General features: G+C 37.7%; 1 protein-coding gene across 5 annotated transcripts in view; it reads left to right on the top strand.

The window, feature by feature from the left end:
* The window catches only part of PTPRR (protein tyrosine phosphatase, receptor type R), a 274,286-nt gene that overhangs the window by 201,885 nt on the left and 45,468 nt on the right, over positions 1-26,933 (top strand). For all 5 annotated transcript variants that reach the window (XM_027542557.1, XM_027542556.1, XM_027542558.1 and 2 more), the window contains 2 exons: positions 20,504-20,690; positions 23,618-23,702. In XM_027542557.1, coding sequence (XP_027398358.1) covers positions 20,504-20,690; positions 23,618-23,702 — 272 coding nt within the window. The remainder of the gene's footprint in view (positions 1-20,503; positions 20,691-23,617; positions 23,703-26,933) is intronic.

The raw sequence follows: 26,933 nt of genomic DNA, 5'->3' as shown, positions 1-26,933 counted from the left end.
ATTGTATTATAAATATCTAGGAATGCTGGTTGCTTTTAACTTATCTAATTCCTCTCTGTATCCCTCAAAGACAATCAGTATTCTAGACTTGGTGTTTAATCATTCCTGTAGTGATTCTAATGCTTTTACTTAATATATATATACCTCATATAAAGCATAATGTATGGTGTATATTATAGATAATATGTAAATATGTAAACAATGTGTAATATAATTTTGCATAAACTCTATCTATAAAATGGTGCCAAAGTATATATTCTTTTGCTTTACTGCATCTCAAATATCTGAATGTAAGAACTAAAACTGTAAAGCTCCTAGAAGAAAATATAGGTGTAAGTCTTTGTTACCTTGGATTAAGCAGTGATTTCTCAGTTATGACTCCAAAAACACACCCACCAAAGGAAAAAAATATGTAGCTTGAACTTCATCAAAATAAAAGTGTTTGTGTTTCAAAGGAGACGTTATAAGTCAGGGTTCTCCAGAGAAACAGAACCAATAGGATGTGTGTGTGTGTGTGTGTGTGTGTGTGTGTGTGTGTGTGAGTACATATACAGGTGGGCTTCCCAAGTGGCGCTAGTGGTAAAGAACTCACTTGACAATGCAGAAGACATAAGAGATGACAGTTTGATCCGTGGGTTGGGCAGATCCCAAGGTAACCAGATCCCCTGGAGGAGGGCAACCCACTCTAGTACTCTTGCCTGGAGAATCCCATGGACAGAGGTGCCTGGGGTCTCAAAGAGTCAGACATGACTGAAGCGACTTAGCACCCAGGCATGCATACATACACATGTATTTATATAAAGAGATTTACTGTAAAGAATTGGCTCATGTGATTATAGAGCTGGCAAGTCCCTAGACCTGTGGGGTGAGCTGGCACACTGCAGACCCAGAGAGCTGATGTAGTTCCAGTATGTAGGCTGGCAGATTTGCAACCCAGGAAGTGTCAGGGTTTCAGTTCAAGTTCGCAGGCAGGAAAACATTGATGTTCTAGTGCAAGGGCTGTCAGACAAGAAGAATCCTCTATTAACCGGGGAAGATAACCTGTTTGTTTTATTCATGCCTTCAGTTGATTAGATAAGGCCCACTTACATTATGGACTTCCCTGGTTGCTCAGACAGTAAAGCATCTGTCTACAATGTGGGATACCCAGGTTCGAGCCCTGGTTTGGGAAGATCCCCTGGAGAAGGAAATGGCAATCCATTCCAGTACTATTGCCTGGAAAATCCCATGGATAGAGGAGCCTGGTAGGCTACAGTCTGTGGGGTCGCAAAGAGTCGGACGTGACTGAGCGACTTCACTTTCACTTTCACTTTCACTTTCACTTTCACTTTACATTATGGATGGCTATTTGCTTTACTCAGACAACTGATTTAAATGTTAGTCTTACCCTAGAACACTTAGAATGGTGATTGACCAAGTATCTAGACATTCCCTGGCACAGTCGAGCTGACACATGAAATTAATCAGCACAGATACTGTCATACAAGTGAAAAAACAATTCAAAAAATAGAAGAAAATATTTGCAAATCATATATCTGATAAGGGGCTCATATCTAAAATACATAAACAACTTTTCAACCCAAAACTAAAAAAAAATCCAATTTAAAAATGGGCAAAGGACTTGAATAGACATTTCTCCCTAGAAGATATGTAAATCACCAATAAGCACATAAGTAGATACTCAGTATCATTAATCTTTAAGGAAATGCAGTTAAAACCAAATGAGAGACCACTACATACCTACTTCAGTTCAGTTCAATTTCTTAGTCACGTCTGACTCTTTGTGACCCCATGAACCACAGCATGCCAGGCCTCCCTGTCCATCACCAACTTGCAGAGTCTACCCAAACTCATGTCCATTGAGTTGGTGATGCCATACAGTCATCTGATCCTCTGTTGTCCCCTTCCCCTCCCGCCCTCAATCTTTCCCAGCATCAGGGTCTTTTCAAATGAGTCAGCTCTTCGCATCAAGTGTCCAAAGTATTGGAGTTTCAACTTCAACATCAGTCCTTCCAATGAACACCCAGGACTGATCTCCTTTAGGATGGACCGGTTGGATCTCCTTGTAGTCCAAGGGACTCTCAAGAGTCTTCTCCAACACCACAGTTCAAAAGCATCAATTCTTTTGGCGCTCAGCTTTCTTTATAGTCCAACTCTCACATTCATACATGACCACTGGAAAAACCATAGCCTTGACTAGACAGACCTTTGTTGGCAAAGTAATGTCTCTGCTTTTTAATATGCTGTCTAGGTTAGTCATAACTTTCCTTCCAAGGAGTAAGCGTCTTTTAATTTCATGGCTGCAATCACCATCTGCAGTGATTTTGGAGCCCCCCAAAATAAAGTCTGACACTGTTTCCACTGTTTCCCCATCTATTTCCCATGAAGTGATGGGACCAGATGCCATGATCTTTGTTTTCTGAATGTTGAGTTTTAAGCCAACTTTTTCACTCTCCTCTTTCACTTTCATCAAGTCGCTCTTTAGTTCTGCACTTTGTGCCATAAGAGTGGTGTCATCTGCATATCTGAGGTTATTGATATTTCTCCCAGCAATCTTGACTCCAGCTTGTGCTTCATCTAGCCTAGCATTTCTTATGATGTACTCTGCATATAAGTTAAATAAGCAGGGTGACAATATATAGCCTTGACATACTCCTTTTCATATTTGGAACCAGTCTGTTGTTCCATGTCCAGTTCTAACTGTTGCTAACATACCCGCTAGGATGGCTTTAATCAAAACCATAGACAGTAACAAGTATTGGAAAGTGGGCAAATTAGAACTCTCATATATTGCTGGTGCAAATGTAAAATGATGCAGCCACTTTGGAAAAACAGTTGACAGTTTCTCAGAAAGTTAAACCTAGACTTACCATATGACCAAGAAATGCCACTCCTACGTGTATACCCAGGAGAAATGAAAGCATATGGCCACACACCAAAAAAATTTTGAATGTGCCTAGCAGAATTATCCAAAATAGCCAGAAGTGGAAACTATCCAAATGTCCATAAACTGATAAATAAATAAATACCATGTAGCCATATAATAGAATATACTGTGCCATAAAAAGTCATGAAGTACTGATAGTTACTATCAATACAGTATGGATGAACCTTGAAACATTTTGCTAAGTGAAAACAGTCAGATACAAAAGTCCATATGTTGTATGATTCCATTTATAAGAAATATCCAAAATAGGCAAATTTCATAGACACAGAAAGTAGATTAGTGGTTTCCAGGGACTTCGGAAAAGGAAGAATGGGGAGTAAATGCTAAGTGCATAGAGGTCCTTTTGTGGCTGAGGAAAACATTATACACTTGACCACTGAACAACACAGATTTCAATTGCACAGGTCCACTTACACATGGATTTTATTTTCAATAAATACACGGATTCTCCTGTGTTGTTCAAGGGACAGCTGAAAAATTGATTTTTGTGCTATTTACACAACACACAAACTATACTAAAAACTACTGAACTGTACTCTAAACAAGTTAACTTTCATACTTGAAGTTTGAAAAGTATACCTCAATAAAAAAGGAGAAAATATATAACTTTAATTTTATATCAAAGTGTTGGTTATTTCTAGAAAATTAGTTGGATGGTGCTTCTGACATTTTTTCACTTTATTTGAATTGGTTGAAATGTGCTAATTTAGAACATTTTTATTTATGGAAAAGGAAAGGGATGTATTTCCTACCACAAGTATAAAAGTATCCTTTACATGACAAATTTCAGTTCACTCTTAAAAATGTGTATGGCATTTTGCATTCCAGAAATATTTATTTTTTACCAGTCCATCTGCTCCTTGAACATCATGAAGATAATAAAGCACAGTATCCAAAGAACTCTTTACTTCGTCTGATATGCATGATATCTCTTCTTGGGTGAATGGCTATTCTGTTTTTAGGCTTTTGCACTTACTCCATCTGACAGTAGATAAGAGAAGGCCCAGAAATAAAAATGAATTATTATGAGTGGCATCAGATCAACAAATCCCAGTTACCTGAAGGGGAAAGGCTTATTTGAAGTTTTAGCAACATGGTTCAATCACTGTTTTTCAGTCGCTCAGTCGTGTTTGACTCTTTGCAATCCCGTGGTCTGTAGCACACCAGGCTTCCCTGGCCTTCACCAAGTCCTGGAGCCTGCTCATACTCATGTCCATTGAGTTGGTGATGCCATCCAACCATCTCATCCTCTGTTATCCCCTTCTCTTCCTGCCTTCAATCTTTCCCAGCATCGGGGACTTTTCTAGTGAGTCAGTTCTTCACATCAGGTGGCCAAAGTATTGGAGCTTCAGCTTCAGCATCAGTCCTTTCAATGAATATTCAGGACTGATTTCCTTTAAGATTGACTGGTTGATCTCCTTGCTGTCCAAGGGACTCTCAAGAGTCTTCTCCAACACCACAGTTCAAAAGCATCAATTCTTCAGCACTCAGCTTTCTTCACAGTCCAACTCTCACATCCGTACATGACCACTGGTAAAACCACAGCTTTGACTAGACAGGCCTTTGTCAGCGAAGTAATGTCTCTGCTTTTAAATATGCTCCAGGTTTGTCATAGCTTTTCTTCCAAGGAGCCAGCATCTTTTAATTTCATGGCTGCAGTCACAATCTGCAGTGATTTTGGAGCTCCCCCCCCCAAATAAAGTCTGTCCCTGTTTCCATTGTTTCCCCATCTATTTGCCATGAAGTGATGGGACCAGATGCCATGATCTTCATGTTTTGAATGTTGAGTTTTAAGTCAGCTTTTCCACTGTCTTCTTTCACTTTCATTAAGAGGCTTTTCAGTTCCTCTTTGCCTTCTGCCATAAGGGTGGTGTCATCTGCATCTCTGAGGTTATTGGTATTTCTCCCAGCAATCTTAATTCCAGCTTGTGCGTCATCCAGTCCAGCATTTTACATGATGTAGTCTACATATAAGTTCAATAAGCAAGGTCACAATATACAGCCTTGACAAACTCCTTTCCCAATTTGGAACCAGTCCATTGTTCCATGTCCGGTTCTAACTGTTTATTCTTGACCTGCATACAGATTTCTCAGGAGGCAGGTAGGGTGGTCTGGTATTTCCATCTCTTTAAGAATTTTCCACAGTTTGTTGTGATCCACCCAGTCAAAGGCTTTGGTGTAGTCAGTAAAGCAGATGTTTTGGGAATTCTCTTGCTTTTTCTATGATCCAACAGATGTTGGCAATTTGATCTCTGGGTCCTCTTCCTTCTCTAAATCCAGTTTGAACATCTCAGTTCACATACTGTTGAAGCTTAGCTTGGAGAATTTTGAGCATTACTTTGCTAGCGTGTGAAATGAGTGCAAATTGTGTGGTAGTTTACACATTCTTTGGCATTGCCCTTCTTTGGGATTGAAATGAAAACTGACCTTTCCCAGTCCTGTGGCCACTGCTGAGTTTTCCAAATTTGCTGGCATATTGAGTGCAGCACTTTTTCAGCATCCTCTTTTAGGATTTTAAATAGCTCAGCTGGAATTCCATCACCTCCACTGGCTTTGTTCATATTGGTGAACAAAGGCCCACTTGACTTCACACTCAAGATGTCTGGCTTTAGGTGGGTGATCACACCATCATGGTTATCTGGTCATTAAAGTCTTTTTTGTATAGTTTTTTATTGTTAGCAACATTGTTCAATAATTAATTTTATTTTTGGAGGTTTTTTTAAGATCTTTTTTTTTGATGTGGACCATTTTTCAAGTCTTTATTGAATTTGTTACAATGCTTGTTTATGTTCTGGTTTTTGGCCATGAGGCCTGCAAGATCTTAGCTCTCCGACCAGGGATAGAACCTCTATCCCCCGCATTGGAAGGCAAAGTCTTAACCACTGGATTACCAGGGAAATCCCAGTTCAGTAATTTATATTTAAACATCTATCCTTATACTAGGCATGACTGATACCATAACTGTGTATTTACATTGGCAAGGATGAGATCATCGTGATCAAGTGCGACTCCTCTTCATTTCTCACTAACACAATGCTTCCAGGTAATCGAGGTGTTCCTTCCACCTGAGAAATGGTGACACTTTAGATACAGTCCATGGCCCCAGAGTAACCCTGCAAAGTCATTTACTCTTTTCTGGCCAAGAGGAAACAACTCCCTACTCCGAAATTCCAAGGTGAAAGGCCAGTGATTTTAGATGGCCACCGTCATCCTGGTTTATTCCTAGAACATTTGAACTGACCAAAGCCCATGACTGCATTGCTGGGTGGTGCACTTTTAAATGAACACTGAACAAACACAGGAATATATATTTAAATAAATTACTGTTCCTGGATAAACATTTGGGGAAGCTCTGGAGGCAGTAGATTTTCATAATTTTGACTGAGTTCACTTTAGGTAAAAAAAGACCATGACGGGTTCCAGTGAATGGTTTAAAACATCTGCTTCTTACATCAAATAACTGAGAAGGACTTCTGGAAGCTTTCAGATAGGCTTTAAATTTAATTACTTTTTCAATATATCTAATTCCTTCCATTAAATGTGAAGCTTTTCTTTGTGAAATTTCAATTTTACAAATGTTCTCCTCCAGTGATTAAAAAGAATTTCAAGGGTTTGGCATAAAGTAATGTGTTCTTAAATAAATATTTTCTGCCCCTAAAACTTCCTATACATGATACTATTCCATAACAGACAGCAAAATATTTGAATATTCTATGTAAGTTTCTTTCCTGAGATGTACTATCAACATTCACTCTAGGGGACTTCCATGGTGGCTCAGTGGTAAGGAATTCACCTGGCAATGCAGGAGATGTGGGTGTGATCCCTGGTCCAGGAAGAGTCCACATGCCACTGTGCAACTAAGCCCGTGTGCCACAACTACTGAGCCCGTGTGCCACAACTACTGAGCCTGTGTGCCACAACTACTGAGCCCGTGTGCCACAACTACTGAAGCACAAGTGCCCTAGAGCCCATGCTCCACAACAAGAGAAGCCAGCGCAACGAGAAGCCAGTATGCTGCAACTAGAGGGTAGCCCTCACTCTCGCAACTCGAGGAAAGCCCATGCAGCAACAAAGACCCAGAACAGCCAAAAGTAAAATAAATTAATTAATTTTTTAATTAGAAAAAAAGTATTCACTCTAGCTGCAGTCAGAAGTGAAAATACAGTCTTACTACATTTTTGCAGTTAGATTCTCTTACACACAGACTTAGCAGTGTCAGATATGTTGGTTTATAGTTTTATTTCATAGTGTACCACTGAGGTATACAATTATGCCTTCATCACTACTTAGAACTTAAAAAGTAGTCTTCAACTAGAAAGCAGCTAATTTCCATCAGGATTGTAGAGTTTGGTTTTTAAAACTTAGGTTGAACCACCAGATGTTTTTTAAAAAAAAAGCTGAAGATACTAAGAAGTTGTATATTTTTTGATGATTGGCATTTCAGCTGGGCTGTATAGATCACTGGAATCATGTGGGTCATTTGAGATCTTGAAAGTAAGTGAATCTATTTAATTCAGTTGTAATGTTCTTTACTGAAAGAGTTCTTTGGTAATTGGTTGCTTTAAAGCGACACAGGGTTATCAATTGTACTATGTTACTTAGAAACCATCATTGTGTGAGTGTGTTGTGTGTGTATGTTTTTGTACATAAATCTGCTAAAATTCAAAGAAAGATATTTCATTTCAAAAAGGATGGTTTATTCATTGAGGCTTATTAATGTTTCCTCAGCATCATCTTTTTCTTAATATATGAGCTTGGAAAAACTAAACTTGGGAACTAAAATTAGAGCTACCATCATTTTGTTCTTTTGTTAAAAGGGAAACAGCCTCCTCACCATGAGTGACAGTCAAAACAATAACAAATGCCAAAAAAAAAGAGTAAAAAAAATTAATCATACTTGGATACAAGACAAAGCACTACTTTTTTTTTTCTTTTCTACCAACAAAATCACCATAGCACATTAGGATATTAATGCTCAGACTTCATTGATATTCATTAAGACTCAAACTAAATATCTACTGTAATATTTACTGTACCTAGATAAGCTTGGCTTCTCCATTCTAAATTTTCAAACTCCTGTCTAACATGATTCCCCACCTCCTTTGTTTTCAGGGAGTTGGAAAAGCCAGGGGCGCACAGTAACCACACATAGCATTATCCTCACCAATTCACTTGCAATATTTACACAGGCATATGACAAACATGTTGTGTTCCATATGTTTAAGACTAGATACAGAGGGAAGAGTAAAGTCAAATTCTTTGCCCTCAAGGAATTCACACTTCAGGGGAAATCCTTTCCAGGGAATATAATATGACTAGAGACATTTTGGGGAAAAAATTTGTTAAGAGGATTCCAAGGAAACAGACCATAGCATTTGGGCAATTGGTTCTGAAAGAGGTGGAGCAAACCCATTTCAGGCACAGAAAGCAGAGTTGTAGGTTGATTGACCTGCCTGGACCGCGGATCTAGATAAGGATGCGAGAGGAGACGAGACTGGGGAAACGCACAGGGAATAAATGAGAAAGCATTTTATGTCCAAGGGCAGCTATGTGTGGGTTTTATTATCATATTTTCAGGGTATCAAATATCATTTTGATGAAATCTGGAAGAAAATATGTTGGATTAGGAGATTTTAGTTAAGAAAGTTTGCTAGGAATCTACTACATAGATCAGAGCAAGCTATGAAGAGGGTCTGAGCTAATTCAATTAGCTCAGTGAGTGTGAGCTAATTGAGTGAGTGTGAGTCAGTCTTCACGCTTCTTCCATGTTCCTTCTATCCAGTGTTCCTATTTATGCAACCTCAGAGATTTTGAGTTAATTTTTAAGGCTTCTTGACCTAAAATATAATCATGAAGTGAAGTGAAGTGAAAGTTGCTCAGTCATGTCCAACTGTTTGTGACCCCATGGACTGTATAGTCTATGGGATTCTCTAGGCCAAAATACTGGAGTGGGTAGCCATTCCCTTCTCCAGGGGGTCTTCCCAACCCAGGGATCGAACCCAGATCTCCAACCTTGCAAGTGGATTCTTTACCAGCTGAGCCACCAAGGAAGCCCATGGAAATACACAAACATTAGATTTAAAGATGTTCATTTGCAGTCCAGTCTATAATGGTGAAAAACTGAAAACAACTTCTTGTCCAAAAACAAGGTATTGGTTAGAGAGAGAGAAGTCACTCAGTCGTGCCTGACTCTTTGCAACCCCATGGACTGTAGCCTACCAGGCTCCTCCTTCCATGGGATTTTTCAGGCAAGAGTACTGAAGTGGGTTGCCATTTCCTTCTTCAGGGGAATCTTCCCGACCCAGGGATTGAACCCTGGACTCCCACATTGCAGGCAGACGCTTTACCGTCTGAGCCACCAGGGAAGCCTCTGGAATTGGTTAAGTAAATTATTATACATCCATCCAGTGGAGTACTATGGAGTCTTTGCAATTAGTGCTCAAGTAAATTTGAAAACACAAGACATTCAAAATATGTTTAGTTAAATAAAAAGCAAGTCATAATGAATATGTAGACAAAAAAATCTAGACTTTTTCATGCATTTTACATGTATAAAACTTAAAGGACGGATACTTAAAATGTTATTAACAATTACTCTTAGTGTTGGTATTATAGGATAGTTTCCTTTTTGTTATTTATATTTTTAATTTTTATAGTGATTATGCATTATTTTTGAATCTGAAAAAAGTTATTAATTTTAGTTTTAAGGATAGGAGGTAAGAATTTTAAGGGCTTGCAGAATGAAAAATGGTCCCAACTTAGGTGACCACTGACTTTGCATATGTAATGCTGCTACTGACTTTCCATCACTAACCAGCTTCCTGAGCTTACCTTCTTCAAACGTTAATCAGTGTATGCCGTTTAGCTCCCAGGCAGTCATGGCATGGAGTGCAATAAGAATTCCCATGTTACCATTTTTAAGTATTATAGTCATTCATATATTATGTGCCAGTTAGTAGGCTAGAAAGGTTTGTATATTTTTGCTTCTTTACCGTTTATCTTGTGAACCAATCCCATGTGTTTTATTATTATCCCCATTTGCAAATGAAGGAGTCTGAGGCTGAAAAAGCTTAAGTGAAGTGCAGAGCACAGATTGAAACTCAGATTCCAAGGTCAGTGCTCAAAGAACAATGTAACGAGTTCAATTTATTTTTTTTTACTGATTGTTTTGATTTTTACTTTTTATAATAATAAAAAAGGGTGTAGCAAACTTTGCCTCATGCTGTACATATGTAAAAGGTCAGATATCATTGTATGAATTAAAAATATTTATTTAATCCCTCAAAAAGAACAAGAATGTTCTACCTAGTGAAATAGGTGCTTTCAAGCAGGGAAATCAATCATTTCTCACACCAAAAAATACTCTCTACATTATAAGATTTTTCTTTTTACTTCAGAGCAAAAGTGATTTGTCATCTTCTTCGGTCTGGTGTCTTTCATACTTAACATATGTCTTTCCTGTGGGGAATTTTATTATAAATGGTCACAATACCTAGTCATTCATTTCAGCTTGTAGATATTAGTAATACTGTATTTAAGTCACCATTTAATTTTCCAAGAGCTTTGAATTTAATTCACAGTTTAAATTGGGTCAGGAAGATCCCCTGGAGAAGGAAATGGCAACCCACTCCAGTATTCTTGCCTGGAGAATCCCATGGACAGAGAAGCGTGGTGGGTTACAGTCTATGGGGCCGCAAAGAGTCAGACACGACTAAGTGACTTCACTTTCACTTTAAATTAGCATTCCATATCCTCTTTTGTTTTTAATTGCCTTCACAATCCAGGATGGGGGTTTTGAAGGTAAAGAGATGGAGGGAAACAGCAAACTATTCATTTAATATCATAACCCGTGGAACTTAAAAATCATAGAATCTGGAGTTTCAGAGAACTGTGGAGGCCAGTCAATCTAAAGGAATTCTATTTCTTTATTTCCATGTTTTTCCTTTGTTATTCAAATGAGTTAAAACTTTTTTTTTCATCTTTATTAGAAATCTTCTTGAAAACTAAATATGTGGACAAATTTGATGAGCAAAATGAACTAAGAAAAATCAAGTTGGTGGTCATGGATCTTAAGATCACCTTTACAATCAAGCACAGTTTATTAGATTTGTGATCACTGTGATTATAACACATGACGAACAGATTGGCCTGAAGGTCTCAGACTCGAAACATTTCAGGTTTGGAGAAGACTTCAGTGTTCAACTTCTTGCTTCTCACCAAGTTGAATTAGGTGTATATACTGATAAAGACAGCTCTGAAAAAAATCTTGCTTATTTTTGACAGGACCAAGAAAAAAAATAAGATTGAGAAAGCTCTCAAAGAGGTATTTACCTTCATTCTGTACTAAGTTCTTATAATCTTTTGATGCATATTTTTCCGTTCCCATTTCAAGTACTTTGAGATAAGCAGCTGCCACCATTTCCCACTGAAACATAATTTCGTAATCTAGTAGTTTCAGAAGTACATCTTCCTGGGCTCCACCATTTCCCACTGAAACATAATTTCGTAATCTAGTAGTTTCAGAAGTACATCTTCCTGGGCTCCAGGCAAAAGGATCACTGTCTCTTTTTGTTCTCTTCCTCCCGTTTCCATTCTTTACTGGGTATGAAATGAGGGGCCGTGCTTGAAGTTTAGTGTTCTTGGTGGTCGCAATACTCTTTTTAGAGCAGCCATATGTGAGGGGTAGAGTCATGGTCACAACACTGGAAACTAGCTTTTCTGCCTAAATCCAGCTTCTAAAATCCATCATATTGCCCCAACTACCAGGAAAATAAATGCCTAGTTTCTGAGTTAGTCCAACAATCAACTTCTTATATTTTTAGCTTGTATTTTCTTTTCACCTCTTGGTCATTAGGAGCAGCAAGGCAAAAATTGAAAAATCTCAACAGAGTTGTTTATATTCTCTTGTTGAAATGAATGTGTAGCTCTGGTCCATAATATTTATACAAGTTTTCCTTTTTACTTAATTGTAATTAACATGCTGTTTATTGCATTCCTTTTACCTTTCCTTAAGAATTTGCTTTTTCCTTCAATTGTTTGCATTGGTATCTTTTGAATTTCCTCCCTCTTATTTATTTTTTGGCATAAATAAAAATTGGTGCTACAGTGGGAGCTTGATAAAGCTTTTTATTATGTTCCCTTTTGTCCAAGAGCAATCATGAGACATAGAAAAGGTCTAAACAGTTTGTCCAGAGTTATGTTACAAAAAAAGAGACAAAGTTTTTAATAAGACTTTGTGTTCTTAGTTTTCCGCATCAGTTTTTATTAAAGGACCAGATTTCCTTCAGTTATTTCTGTTGATTCTGTTGATTTTTTTTTCTCTAAATCCTTTAGACTTTTTTTCCTGTCCCTTAATTTAAATTTTCTTTTAATTTCTTATATCTGTTTTGTCTTCTTTTTGAAATGTCTTTCTGATTCTGGCCTCATGTCTTACCATTTGGCTTATGGATCCTGTGGAACAGATGTACATTCTCTAATTCAGTAAAGTGGTATTTTCTCTCTCCTCCAGATCATTAGTCAGGGATAGCTAGTTAAAAGGCTTCCCAGGCGGCTCAGTGGTAAGGAATCCACTTGTCAATGTAGGAGATACAAGAGATGCGGGTTCAGTCCTTGGGTCAGAAAGATCCTGTGGAGGAGAAGATGACAACCCACTCTAGTTCTCTCGCCTGGGAAATCCCATGGACAGAGGAGCCTGGCAGGCTACTGACCATGGAGTTGCAAAACAGTTGGACATGACTTAGGGACTCAGCACACAGCTGGGTAAAAACCTAATATTTGCATATTTATAAAACACATCCTTTCTCCAGATTGTTTAGTAAATTTTGTTAAAAACATTGGTAACCTATTTGAGGGGGGAAAATCATAGGTTATTCTCACCTTTACCACACTTCAAAATCAATTACAAATAGATTAAATGGTTAACTTTTTAAAAAACAATCCAAACTCCCAGGAGAAGAATTTCTATGGATTTTAAATCAGTGCAAGAAAATACAAAAGAAAAGGGTAGCATCTTTTCCTCTTTAACTTGTTTTAATATTTAATTTATAAAATTTAATGTTGGACTAGATGTAAACGTACTTTTAAAAAATCCTTTGTAGTTTATGGTAACAATAAGCTGTGTATATGCAACAGATATGTCTGAGAAATAATTAATATCTTATATCATCGAAATCTGTAAGTACATTAATGCCAGATTATAGATTTAAGAAGAGCATGAACAGACAGTTGTCCAAGGTAAGGACCAATAAATGAACAATAGTCATATGAAAATGTGTTTATCCTCATCTCTAACCAAAGAAATAAAAATTAAAACAATGTCACTGCCCATACTGCCTATAAAATTGCAAAATTGAAACATCAGTTTAAATATTAGTGACATTTATGTGACTGAGTCATTTTAGTTTCTTTTTTTAAAACCCCTAAATTTTAAATTTTCTACAATGAACATGTGTTAATTTTACAATAGAAAAATTAAAATAGATATGTATGCATATTTAATCTCTTCTCTCCAACCCAAGACATGACTAAGAAGTGTACACATTTTTAAGTTGATTCTATTGATTTTATTTCTTAATTCCTCTATATTTCAGTTGACCTAAATATTGTTTATTCCTCAAAAATAAGAATTAACCAAAGTAGAGATTTTTCCAAGCTCGTGACATCCTCTGGCAGTATTTTATGGCCAGGGTACAAGACCCCTCATGATAAGGCCTGTGTTTTATGAAAAGTGTTGTCTATAAGGTCAACAGCCTGTGCCAGTTTGACTCCATAATTAAACTTTGAGACATGTCTGAGATATTGAGGTAAAATGTTCTGGAACTGCTTAGGGTTCAGGGGAAACAGATTTACCATAATAAAATGAAAAAAAGAAACAGGTTATCAAGAAAGATGTATTTTGCTATAATGACTAAGTATAGATTCTATCTATTGGTTTCAAAATGTTAAAGTTAACCCCAGTAAAACAATTTTTGAGTTTTTGTGGTGACCTCTTAAAATGAATCCCTTAGAGAAGTATTAGAAGGTGAGAGTTATATAGAACTTTATTCATTACGACCCAAATTAAACACTGGCCAAGCATCTCTTTTTATAAGCAGTTTACTTAAGCTATCTGATTAACCCTTATAATAATCCTCTGAAGTTGGTACACTGAATTGTTTATTTCACAAAAGAGAAGGAAATTGAGATGTATAAAGTCTAGCCAGACCAAAGTCCACCAGAAGCTCATGGGAGAAGCAGGATTTGAGCCCAGACAAGCATGACTGTAAAGATTGAATTTGTGACTTGAAAATTATACTGTTTCCACAATATACATCAATAATCCTATCTTTGGGCTTCCCCCAGTGGTTCAGTAGTAAAGAATCCACCAGCAATGCAAGAGCCATAGGAGATGTGGGTTTGATCCCCGGGTCAAGAAAATCCCCTGGAGGAGGGCAAGGCAACCCACTCCAGTATTTTTGCCTGGAGAATCCCATGGACAGAGGAGTCTGGCTGGCTACAGTCCATAATGTCACAAAGAGTCGAACACCACTAAAGCGACTTAGCAGCAGCAATCCTAACTTTACTACCAACAACCGACCCCAACTCTACATCGGGCACTGCACAGACTAGCATAAAGTGCCCACCTTACCTTGCTTTTGTGTGGCAAAGCAGAAAGAGCTTGGATTCTATGTTCTAACATGGGTTGAATCTTTAGTCTGCTATCGTGTTCCTATTAGTTATTTCTTCACCTATGAAACGAGGGAAAATAAGACCTCAGAGAGCTGCTCTGAAAGTTGAGATATCATATGTGAAAGTGCTTAGAACAGTGCTTGGCAAGTAGTAGATGTTTAATAAATAGTATTTGTTTCCTTTCTTCCTTCCCTTGCCAAACAAAAGTCATTCTTCCTGACCAAGTCAGTTTGTATGAAAATGCTTTCTTGGCTCTCAGTTTATCACAGAATCCTTACAAAAATTTTTTTAATTTATTTATTTTTAATAGAAGGATGACTTGTTTACAATATTGTGTTGGTTTCTGCCATACATCAACATGAATCAGCCGTAGTATACAAATTTTACACATTAGATCAAAAGCACCTAAAACAAGGATCCCAAAGACTTTTAATCCTCCAGGTTTAGGCAGAGTATGCCGCGAGAAGCCAAAACAGAAGCTGATATAACTCGATGCTCTGAATTCTCTCTTTTCTGGATTCGGGCAGTCTTTTTATACTCTTGTTTCTATGACTCTTGCTTCTGTTTCAGCTCTCCTACATGACCCTGCCCCCCAGTTCCAAAATACATCTTACACAACAGAACTCTAGCTCAGACTGCTGATATATGATTTCTCAAAGATGCCTTATCATTTCCTGCTCCCACACTTTTGTTTTCCTGCCAGACTCTGTCTCTGAAATAACTGTCTACTCAAAATTTATCTTTTATCTTTAAGACCAAACTCAATTCATTCTCGTTCATACATCTGCTCTGATCACTCTTGATGGAAGAGACCTTGCTTTCTACTAAGCCATCATCTAATAGCACTGAGTGTTCCTCAGTTGGCAGGTTGCAGATACTTCTGTGTTTTAGTGCTGAAAATGGACTGAACAGAATAGTGGTTTTAAATGGCGTCTGATTAGAAGTCCCTTAAGCCACCTCTCCCAGCTTCTTACTCAACTATCTGTGTAACCAGCAAAGCCAAATTCTTACCAATACAGTAAAATCTAAGGCCAATAGGCAAACTATTATCAGAATTAGGAACTTCTGCAATTTAAAGGCCAAAAGAACTGGACTGAGAAACTTTAAAAACCACTTTCCCACTAGAAATAGATTAAAATTCTTGGCCTGAATGTAGAACCACCCTTTGTTCCTCCTCAACTACTTATCTCCTACTCAGAAACACAGGAGGTCTGTCAGTCACCACTGCCAGGCACCAAAAAGGAAAACCTGGTGGGAGCACCATCCCTCTTCTCAGGTAGGTGATTATTTTATGGGGTGGCCATTATGCTATCCCCTAATGCCTAATACAATGATTCAGAAGAGTTAAAAATAATAACAGGAACTACAAAAGTTTTTTTAGGAACATGCTCAAAAAAGGCAGGTAGTCAATATTAAATTTTGAAGTCGGATGTGGGGGTTGGGGCAGTGTGAATTGGATCAGTTCAGTTCAGTCTCTCAGTCATGTCCAACTCTTTGTGACCCCATGGACTACAGCACACTAGGCTTCCCTGTCAACCACCAACTCCCAGAGCTTGTTCAAACTCATGTCTATTGAGTCAGTGATGCCATCCAACCACCTCATCCTCTGTTGTCTCCTTCTCCTTTCAGTTATAACATAAACATATACTAGGGATGTGATGTAAAATATGATGACTGTTAACACTGGTCTATGGTATATTTGAGGGCTTCCCTGGTGGCTCAGAGGTTAAAGTGTCTGCCTCCAATGTGGGAGACCTGGGTTCAATCCCTGGGTGGGGAAGATCCCCTGGAGAAGGAAAGGGTAACCCATTCCAGTATTCTTGCCCGGAGAATCCCATGGACAGAGAAGCCTGGTAGGCTACAGTCCACGGAGTCGCAAGGAGTCAGACACGACTGAGAGACTTCACTTCACTTTTCACTATGGTATATTTGAAAGCTTTTAAGAGAGTAGATCCAAGAGTTCCCATCACCAGGAAAAAACTTTTTTTGGTGTCTATTCGAGATAATGGATGTTAACTAAGCTTATTATTAATCATTTTCTAATATATGTAAGTCAAATCATTATGCAATATGCCTTAAACTTATATTAATACAATGCTATGAGAAGGGGACGGCAGGGGATGAGATGATTGGATGGCATCACCGATTCAACGGACACAGGTTTGGGTGGACTCCAGGAGTTGGTGATGGACAGGGAGGCCTGGCATGCTGCGGTTCATGGGGTCGCAAAGAGTTGGACACGACTGAGTGACTGAACTGAGCTGAACTGATGTATCAATTGTGTCTCAATAAAACTGGGGGGAAAAGTCAGATGTGAGGCTAGACATAAAATTAATGAGAAATTATTTATTTAATGTTGATAAACTTAGAGTGAAACTATATTTATGAATCTCTTCAAACAACATGGGCTTCCCTGGTGGCTCAGAGATTAAAGCGTCTGCCTCCAATGCGGGAGACCTGGGTTTAATCCCTGGGTTGGGAAGATCTCCTGGAGAAGGAAATGGTAACCCACTCCAGTATTCTTGCCCGGAGAATCCCATGGACAGAGAAGCCTGGTAGGCTACAGTCCATGAGGTCACAAAGAGTTGCAAACGACTGAACAACTTCACTTCAAACAACATAATAGCTGAAACATATAAAGTAAAAATTATTAGAAATATAACAAGAAATAACAAACACAATTCTGTGAAAGACTCACTATCTATTTCAGGCTATGAGAAATCCAGTAGGAAAAAAGTAAGAAAAAAAATAGATTGAAATAGTATTTTTAATAATATATCAGAATATAATATATAATGTGATAGATATGTATATATGTACATAGATATGATATGTAGACATATTTATCAATAGATCCATGGATAGTAGCCAAACCAGCTGCCGGCAAAAGCATGTATGAAATATTTAGAAAATTTTATTATAGTTTTTGTCTCAAAGAAAACATCAAGAAATTCCAATAATTAGAAATCTAGTCCATTCTGATTTCTATGTACATTTCATGTACTAGATATTAATAAGGAAAATGAGTGGGCAAACAGCTAAATTACCCTCGAGTTAAAGCAAGAATTAAAGCTACAACTACAAACCATTTAGAAATTAATGAAAATGACAGCATTATATATCAAAATGTAGAATGACACCAAAGCTGCAACTGGAAGCAGATTCGTAAGAGGAAAGAACTGATATATTTTTTGTTTAATGAATTTTTTGTTGTGTGTTCTAATAATTTTCTATTTCTTAAAATTAAGCCCTAACCACTTCAGTGTTTGTTGATGTAGTACTTCATACATGTTAAACACAATTTAAAGGAATTAATATGCTAGACTGAGCCAGACTTGCCTGTGAGTGTCCAGGAGTCGCTGGCAGAGACGTGGGTCAGCAGTGGCCTACTGCGGGGTCAGGGGCACTGAATACAGTGGTATGACTGAAGACTGAACTGAACGTGAACCGAACTATCTGCTTGTATTCTCTTTGCTTGGGTTTATTTGGGCTCGTATATGCCAGCTTTCCATTTTCCTGGGACAGTAACCACTTGGCACCAAATTTGATCACCTGACACACACCTCAGTCCCCTTTAAATTTAAAAATTCTTTAAATTGACCCTCAGTCAGTTCAGTTGCTCATTCGTGTCTGACTCTTTGTGATCCTGTGGACTGCAGCATGCAAGCCTTCCCTGTCCATCACCAGTCCCCAGAACTTGCTCAAACTCAAGTCCATCAAGTTGGTGATGCCATCCAACCATCTCATTCTCTGTCGTCCCCTTCTCCTCCTGCCCTCAATCTTTCCCAGTCTCAGGGTCTTTTCCAAAGATTCAGTTCTTCACATCAGGAGGCCAAAGTATTGGACCTTCAGCTTCAGCATCAGTCCTTGCAATGAATATTCAGGATTAATTTCCTTTAGGATTGACTGGTTTGATCTCCTTGCAGTGCAAGGGACTCTCAAGAGTCACCTCCAACAATACAGTTCAGAAGCATCACTTCTTCGGTGTTCAGCTTTCTTTATTGTCCACCTCTCACATCCATACATGACTACTGGAAAAACCATAGCTTGGACTAAATGGACCTTTGTCGGGAAAGTAATGTCTTTGCTTTTTAATATGCTGTCTAGGTTGGTCATAGCTTTTATTCCAAAGAGCAGACGTCCTTTAATTTCATGGCTGCAGTCACCATCTGCAGTGATTTTGGAGCCCAAGAAAATAAAGTCTGTCATTGTTTCCGTTGTTTCCCCATCTATTTGCCATGAAGTGATGGGACCAGATGCTATGATCTTCATTTTTTGAATGTTGAGCTTTAAGTCAGCTTTTTCAGTCTCTTTCACCTTCATCAAGAGGCTCTTTAGTTTCTCTTCACTTCCTGCCATAAGGGTGGTGTCATCTGCATATCTGAGGTTATTGACATTTCTCCCAGCAATCTTAATTCCAGCCTTCGCTTCCTCCAGCCCAGCATTTCACATGATGTAGTCTACATATAAGTTAAATAAGCAGGGTGACAATATACAGCCTTGATAATATACCTCCTTTCCCAATTTGGAACCAGACCATTGTTCCGTGTTCTAACTGTTGCTGGTTCTAACTGTTGCTTGTTGACCTGCATACAGATTTCTCAGGAGGCAGGTAAGGTGGTCTAGTATTTGCATCTCCTTAAGAATTTTCCACAGTTGTTGTGATACACACAGTCAAAGGCTTTGGCATAGTCAATAAAGCAGAAATAGATGTTTTTCTGGAATTTTCTTGCTTTTTCTATGTTCCAACAGATATTGGCAATTTGATCTCTGGTCCCTCTGCCTTTTCGAAATACATCACGTATTGCTAAAGCCTGGCTTGGAGAATTTTGAGCATTACTTTGCCAGTGTCTGAGATGAGTGCAACTGTGTAGTAGTTTGAACATTCTTTGGCATTGCCTTTCTTTAGGATTGGAAAGAAAACTGACATTTTCCAGTCCTGTGGCCACTGTTGAGTTTTCCAAATTTGCTGGCATATTGAGTGCAGCACTTCAATGTGCTATTTGACCCTCAACACATGCTATTTGATAGTTACTCCTTGATTCCATACAGCTGCTGTTATTAGTAAGAGGCACTCACACCTTCTGTTCAGGACACAGGGAGCCTTTATAGGTTGGAAGAACCACACCTTGCCTCCCAACAAGAGGGAAATCACGGAGAGAGGTTCAATTGTAATTTAGCATAAGGGTCTGTGGTCTTCTTGTTGTAAGTTTATCACAGGATTAAATACATACATATGTAAGTACATACATATATGCATAGATACATATAGGACAAAACATATACATATGTATACAGAATGAAAAAGTTATCTTTTAAGAATTTACCAGAAACTATAAAAAAATACATTTTGAACTTTTAAATTCTATTTTAATGGCAATCATTTGAACTAAAATAAAGAGATTGTTTTTCTCCTCTGAGCTTCCTGTGTTTAATAAAATCATAAAGTATAGTATATTGATGTCAAAAATATTAGCTAGGGTGGGTACAGAATTTTTATACTGGACTCTCAGATACACAGATAAAGTAGGTTTGTGTCACATCTTAGTCCTCAATTCAAATGCTATGTTTACTTTTCCTAAATTTTTCACTTAATTTGTTAGCCATCTTATTCATTTATTAGCCATCTTATTACTTCCATAGCAGCTATATCCCTTAATAAACTATAGTTCATTTTCTCAGTTCAGAGTGGTTTCTCCAACAACAAAACTGTCCATTTGCTGTAGAGAAACTACAGTAATTGCTATCATCAATTATGGTACCCTAAAAGAAGGTCCTTATTTCTATCATAGTTCTCGTTGAATTATGTGTATATACAGGAAGACAAACTGATCTGCTGAAAACAATCCATACAGTGTTTAAACCTAATAACATTTTCCTCCAATGTAGGCGAGGGTCCAACGTATCTCTTACATTGGACATGAGTAGCTTGGGCAATGTTGAACCCTTTGTGGCCATACCAACCCCACGGGAGAAGGTAGCCATGGAGTACCTGCAATCAGCCAGCCGAATTCTCACAAGGTCGCAGCTGAGGGACGTCGTGGCAAGTTCACACTTACTCCAAAGTGAATTCATGGTAAGCCTGCTGTTGGTTATTCACTCTTCAGGAGGCATTTTGATATTCTAGCCACTAGAGGCACATTCTAAATGACACTGTCAGCTCATAGTAAAATGGTTACAGTTCTAAAGGTTACCAGTGCAAAGATTTCAGGTCCACCCTGCATCTCATCAACTACTGGTGCGTGTTCAAACTAGGACGTGATACCTAAATTAAGGCAGAGGGTATAGAAGCTGGCCAGGCAAAGAAGTGGCATGAAGGAGCTGACCATTCCAGGATGACAGAGCAGGCTTGCTTGTCACTATTTGGGGAATTAAATTGTTCAGTTTGACAGGAGCATTAAAATTAAGGTGGGAAGTAACAAAAATTGAGCCTCAGACATAAAACAAATCTAAGACTTAATATGTTACTAAAGGTTTGGATTTATCTTGTGTTTAAAAAAGATTACTATCCAGTTAGGGAGTTTGGGATCGAGAGATACACACTGCTGTATTTTAAATGGAGAGCCAACAAGGACCTGCTGTATAGCACAGGGAACTCTGCTCCATGTTATGTGACAGCCTGGATGAGAGGGAGCTTAGGGGAAAATGGGTACATGTATATGTATGGCTGAGTCCCTTTGCTGTCCACCTGAAACTATCCCGACATTGTTAATAGGCTATACTCCAATATAAAATAAAAAGTTTTAAAAAATTACTATTGGCAGTAGAGTCTGCATTAGAAAGAGGTATTTTGGAGACTCTAGAGATTATCCTGTGAAGCTGTGATTAGTCAAAACTAAAGAAGTAGCAGTGAAAATTGGAAGGGTCTATAGGAGTCTATATTGGAGTCTATTGGAGAAGGAAATGGCAACCCACTCCAGTATTCTTGCCTGGAGAATCCCATAGATGGAGGAGCTTTGTGGGCTACAGTCCACGGGTTGCAAAGAGTTGGACATGACAGAGCGACTTCACTATAGGAGTTTACAAGAAGTGGCCTTAATGAGGTAAGTCTGCCAAGAAAAAGGGAAGGTAGGAACGACACTCCCATTTTTAGACTTAGCAACAGGGTACATATAGTTTCTTTTAATGAAATAAGAAACACAAAAGGAAGACTAAATGTAGGCTAAAAATAATGGTGAGTTTCATATAGCTAAAGATGATGATGACCCATCATTGTTGCTGGTGATAATACATAAAACACATTTTATCCAGAGAGCATGGAGACACATTAGACCTTCTTAAGTTGTCCAACTGTTTCCCAAGGGGAATATCCATTTTATAGAACCACTTGCATCTTAAAGCAGATGTACATTTTAAGCCATATCCGTTGGGTATAATAAATTGAACACTGAGGTGTTAGTCAGGTGTTTGCAACCACCCTTTCCTGAGCCAGCCATAGGTTTGATCTATTACTTTCATCACCTGTTAAGTATCCAAAGTAAAGTACTAAGCATGCAGTTGTAAAATTAGACTTTGTAGCATGTATTCTCTCTATGTATGAAGAAAATGAAACCTGGGGGATTAAACAAGCCAATCAATGGTCATGTAAGTGGCCAAAGGTTTGTTTCTCGAACTGCAGATAGCTCTTTGTTCAATAAGACAAGCCTTTAACATGGACTACTTCCCTGAAAGGGAAGATGAGGTCAGCAAGGAATAGAGAGAGAATGCTGGAAGATGATAAATTGTGTGTGTCAGAAAACAAGAAAGAATGGGAAGAATAGAGCTAATCACAGCTTTGCCAAAACAGACTAACCTGTTTGAAATTACTAAGCATGAACAAGTGGTTTCTATTGAACAGTCAACAATTTTGCTTACTTTGGTAACTTGAAACTGTGAACTTATTTAGTTGGCGCAAAGAACAAGAATAAATTATAAATATCTAAAATAATGCAAGTTTCAGAAATGATGTTTTTAAAGGAAGCTACTCCTCTCTATGGACCGAGTCTTAAATTCATAGTATAGTCAGGCTTTTCTTGAATTTTCAGATCGCCTGAAAACAAGGACAGTTTAAATACATTTGTAGATAAGTTCTTTCATTTCAATGAATCCTAGGCTGTCAAGTTTTATTTTCTTTTGAGAAAGTGTAGGTAACAAAAATATTGTTTTATGTGATCCAGGGATAAAAGGTATTTTAATTCACATTTATCTAAGCAATCCTTTGCAGAATTTTAAGTTAGAGAACATACCATTTTGTATAATCAGCTCCTTAAATATTTGTTTAGAACCTTTTGAAAACTTTGGCTTACTGTTTCCTTTGTTCCAGTCAGCATCAGATGCTCACCTTTTAGGTCTAATATATAGAGTGACTCCTGCTCTAATTGTTCCCTCCTCTATCATTTGGCATATATTCTGACTTAATAAATATATTTGTATTCTTGTTAATTGCTAGAAGACAGTGTCTAAATGCCCTTCACTACAAATATTGCACTTACAAACAGAAATGGGACAGTAAAATTAAAAACCATTTCTTAATACAAAAATGCATCATATCATTATTACTTAGATCAACAAAAATTCCCTTTATATTTACCATTTGAGGGGAAGTTTTTCATAATCCTAAAAGAGTCACAATTAATGTTAAGACAGAATCTATCATAATAAAAAAATTTAGTATTAAATCTACAGATTGGAAGAAATCTAAATACACTGTTGAAAAAAATTTCAGCCACCTGTTTATAAATTCCCAGCAATTATGTCAGAACAGGATTCTTAAAACCTAACCAAACTTTTCTATGTCTCTTTAAAAACTACATATCGAATAATACTATCTAACACACAAAGCCAGCTTGTCAGGGTGCAGCTGATGTGTTTAGGAAAGGAAGGGTGTTGGCAAATCAGAGGTGTTAGTCTGTTTTTTTATAAATGACTTTGAAGTCCAATAGAGCTCTGGATCAGATGGCCCCCCGTGAAGATTTTCTTTGTGGCAGCATTAGATACAGTATTTGATATCACTTATTTTTTCAGGAAATACCAATGAACTTTGTGGATCCCAAAGAAATTGACATTCCACGTCATGGAACCAAAAATCGCTATAAGACCATTTTGCCAAGTAAGTTTCTTGAATTAAATAGTTTATGTTGTACCCCTCCCTCAACATTTCCCATCCTCACAACTTCCATATACACACCAAATTTGGAATTGCAAACACAGCTCAAGACTAATAATCATTAAAGTGGAATTCCCTGGAGGTGGAGTGGTTAGGAGTCAGTGCTTTCACTGCTAAGGCCAGGTTTAATCCCTGGTCGGGGAACTAAGATCCTGCGAGTGGTGCAGCCAAAAAAAGAAAAAAACTAATAATCATTAGAATGGGCTAAGGTTAATAATTTTATCTTGTATTACTCTTATTACATTTCTCACAATTCCAGTAGACACATGGTTCTAAACTTTACATTATGGTCAATTAATTTTCACAAAGGGTGTCAAATAATTCAGGGGAAAAGAATAGTCTTTTCAATAAATGATGCTGAGACAACTGGATAGCCACCTGCAAAAAATAAAATGCCTCACACAACATACAAAAATTAATTCAAAATAAGATCAAAATGGATATTCGAAATGTAAGAACCAAAACTATAAAACTTTTCACATAAAACAGATGTAAATCCTCATGACCTTGAATTTGTCAATGGTTTCTTAGATACGACACCAAAAGTATAAGCAACAAAAGGAAAAAATAAATTGAACTTGATCAAAATTAAAAAGTTTTGTGCTTCTAAGGGTACCATCAAAAAACTAAAAAGATGACACTGACACAAAATGGCAGGAAAATTTATAAATTATACACTTAATAAAGGATTTGTATCTATAATAAATAAAGAACTATTAGAACTCAATTATAAAAAGACTAATAACTCAATTTTAAAATGAGCAAAGGACTTGAATAGACATTTTTCCATAAAAGATATACAAATAGCCAACAAACATATGAAAAGATGCTCGACACCATTAGGCATCAGGGAAATCAAAACCGCAGTGAGATACCACTTCATATCCACATGATTATAATTTTAAAAAAGACAGTAGAAAGAGTTGGCCAGGATGTAGAGAAATTGGAAACGTCATACTTTGATGGTAGGTACAGCTACTGAAGAACAGTCTGCTAATTCCTCAAAAGGTAAAACCTAAAGTTACTGTATGATTCAGATATTTTACTCCTAGGTATATATGTAAGAAAAATAAAAACATGTGTCCACACAAAAGCTGTACACAAATGTTTGTAACAGTATTAGTCATAATAGCTCGAAGGGTAGAAACAACCAAAATATTCATCACCTAATGAATAGATAAATAAAATGTTGTATATTCACATAATATAGTATTATTCAGCAATAAAAAGCAATGCGGTACTAATGCATGCTATGACTTGGATGAGCCCTGAACACATATACTAAGTGAGAGAAGCCATCACAGCCTCATATTGCATGAGGCCATTCATATGCAGTGTCCAGTTAGGCAAATCTGTAGAGATAGAAACTATAGTTGCTGTCAAGTGTTGGGAGGCATGAGAAAAGGAAAGAAAAGGGTATTGAGTTTGTTTGGGAGGTAATGAAAATGTTGCCTTTGCTAGAAATATTTATCTCGCATCCTTACAGAAAAGTCTATAGGGCTGCCTACAGAGCCAAACTGTTGGGGCTCATATCCAGCTGCAGCACTTACTCTATGGCCTTGGGTAAATTCCTTAACTTCATCTGTGAGATAAAAGTAGTAATATCCACCTCACAGGGCTGTTGTAAAGCCCAGTGCTTTGCACATGATTAAGTGCTCAGCGTTACTCTCATAACTCAGAAAGGTATTATTGTTCCTTTCTTACAGAGGATTTGTAGATATTAAAGAAGCAAGATTCAAACCCAAACACATCTGCCCACATGCCTTTCATCACTGATGGCTGTACAACTTTGTGAATTAAACAAAAATAAACTCTGTGATGGTACACCTCACACAAGTGAATTGTATGGTATATGAATTATGTCTCAAAAAAATGCTTTTACAGAAAGACTTCATTATGCATAGCAATCACCTGAGTCCTTGTTAAAAATGTGGCATCCTGTGCTCCACCCTGGGGATTCTGTTTAAATGGGTTCTGTTGGGCCCAGAAATCTATACTTCTACCAAACAGGTGATTCTGATGTAGGTGATACCAGGACCACACTTTGAGAAACACTGCTTAGACTATTTTAAAATTAAATTTAACTCTGTGAAATTTCGGAGAAGGCAATGGCAACCCACTCCAGTACTCTTGCCTGGAAAATCCCATGGACGGAGGAGCGGTAGGCTGCAGCCAATTGGGTTGCTAAGTCAGACACTGCTGAGCGACTTCACTTGCACTTTTCACTTTCCTGCATTGGAGAAGGAAATGGCAACCCACTCCAGTGTTCTTGCCTGGAGAATCCCAGGGATGGGGGAGCCTGGTGGGCTGCCATCTATGGGGTTGCACAGAGTCGGACACGACTGAAGTGACCTAGCAACAACAACCGTGAAATTTTTCGATGTCAAGCAGTGAGCTAAATGCCAGGAACCAGGAAAGAATAAGGAAAATCATATAATATCAAAGAGGTCATGGACCAGAGAAGATACATGTAAATGAGTAATTATGTCCAATGTAAGAGTCCATGGAGTTGCAAAGGACATGACTTAGCAACTAAACAACAACAACAGCCAGAATAGAAATGTTGCCCAAGTGCTGTAGGAGGATGGAGTAATTAATTTTGCCTAGAAAGACAAAAATACTTTGGAGAGGAAGCAATATTGTCAATACCTAAACAAACAGATGGAGTTGGGATCTTGACAAAACCCATAGACATCTCAGGGCAATAACTCTGGAAAGATGGAGCCCCAAAGGTTTGTTTCAAAGTATTAACATGGAAATAGTAGAGTCTTCATAATTCAGTTAATTATTTCCTTCATAAACCTCCAAATTCTCCATATTTATGCTAATAGAGCAAGAATTACCATTAATAGTGTTCATGGAATTCCCCTTCTGTTAGAGTTGGAAACACATTGTAATAGTTACTTCACAGTAACATATTTTTAACTGGTCTTTATAGTTAAACCTGTTTACCTAAGATACAGTTATTGTTGAAAGATATTTTGTTAACTATAATTGGCTAAAGGGAATGAAAGTGCTGTGTGTTACATCTAGTATCTCTTTCTCAGGCTTTTTCATCTCAAATTTACCAAACATAAGTAAGTAGGGCATAAACATGCATTGCAATTATTATACTTAACCACCTAATCTCAGAAGGACTTGGAAATTATTAGGACTGTTTTACAGTTCAGGCTT

Source organism: Bos indicus x Bos taurus, chromosome 5, assembly GCF_003369695.1.
Source record: "Bos indicus x Bos taurus breed Angus x Brahman F1 hybrid chromosome 5, Bos_hybrid_MaternalHap_v2.0, whole genome shotgun sequence".
NCBI lineage: Eukaryota > Metazoa > Chordata > Mammalia > Artiodactyla > Bovidae > Bos > Bos indicus x Bos taurus.
This window is presented reverse-complemented; position numbering and strand designations above follow the sequence as displayed.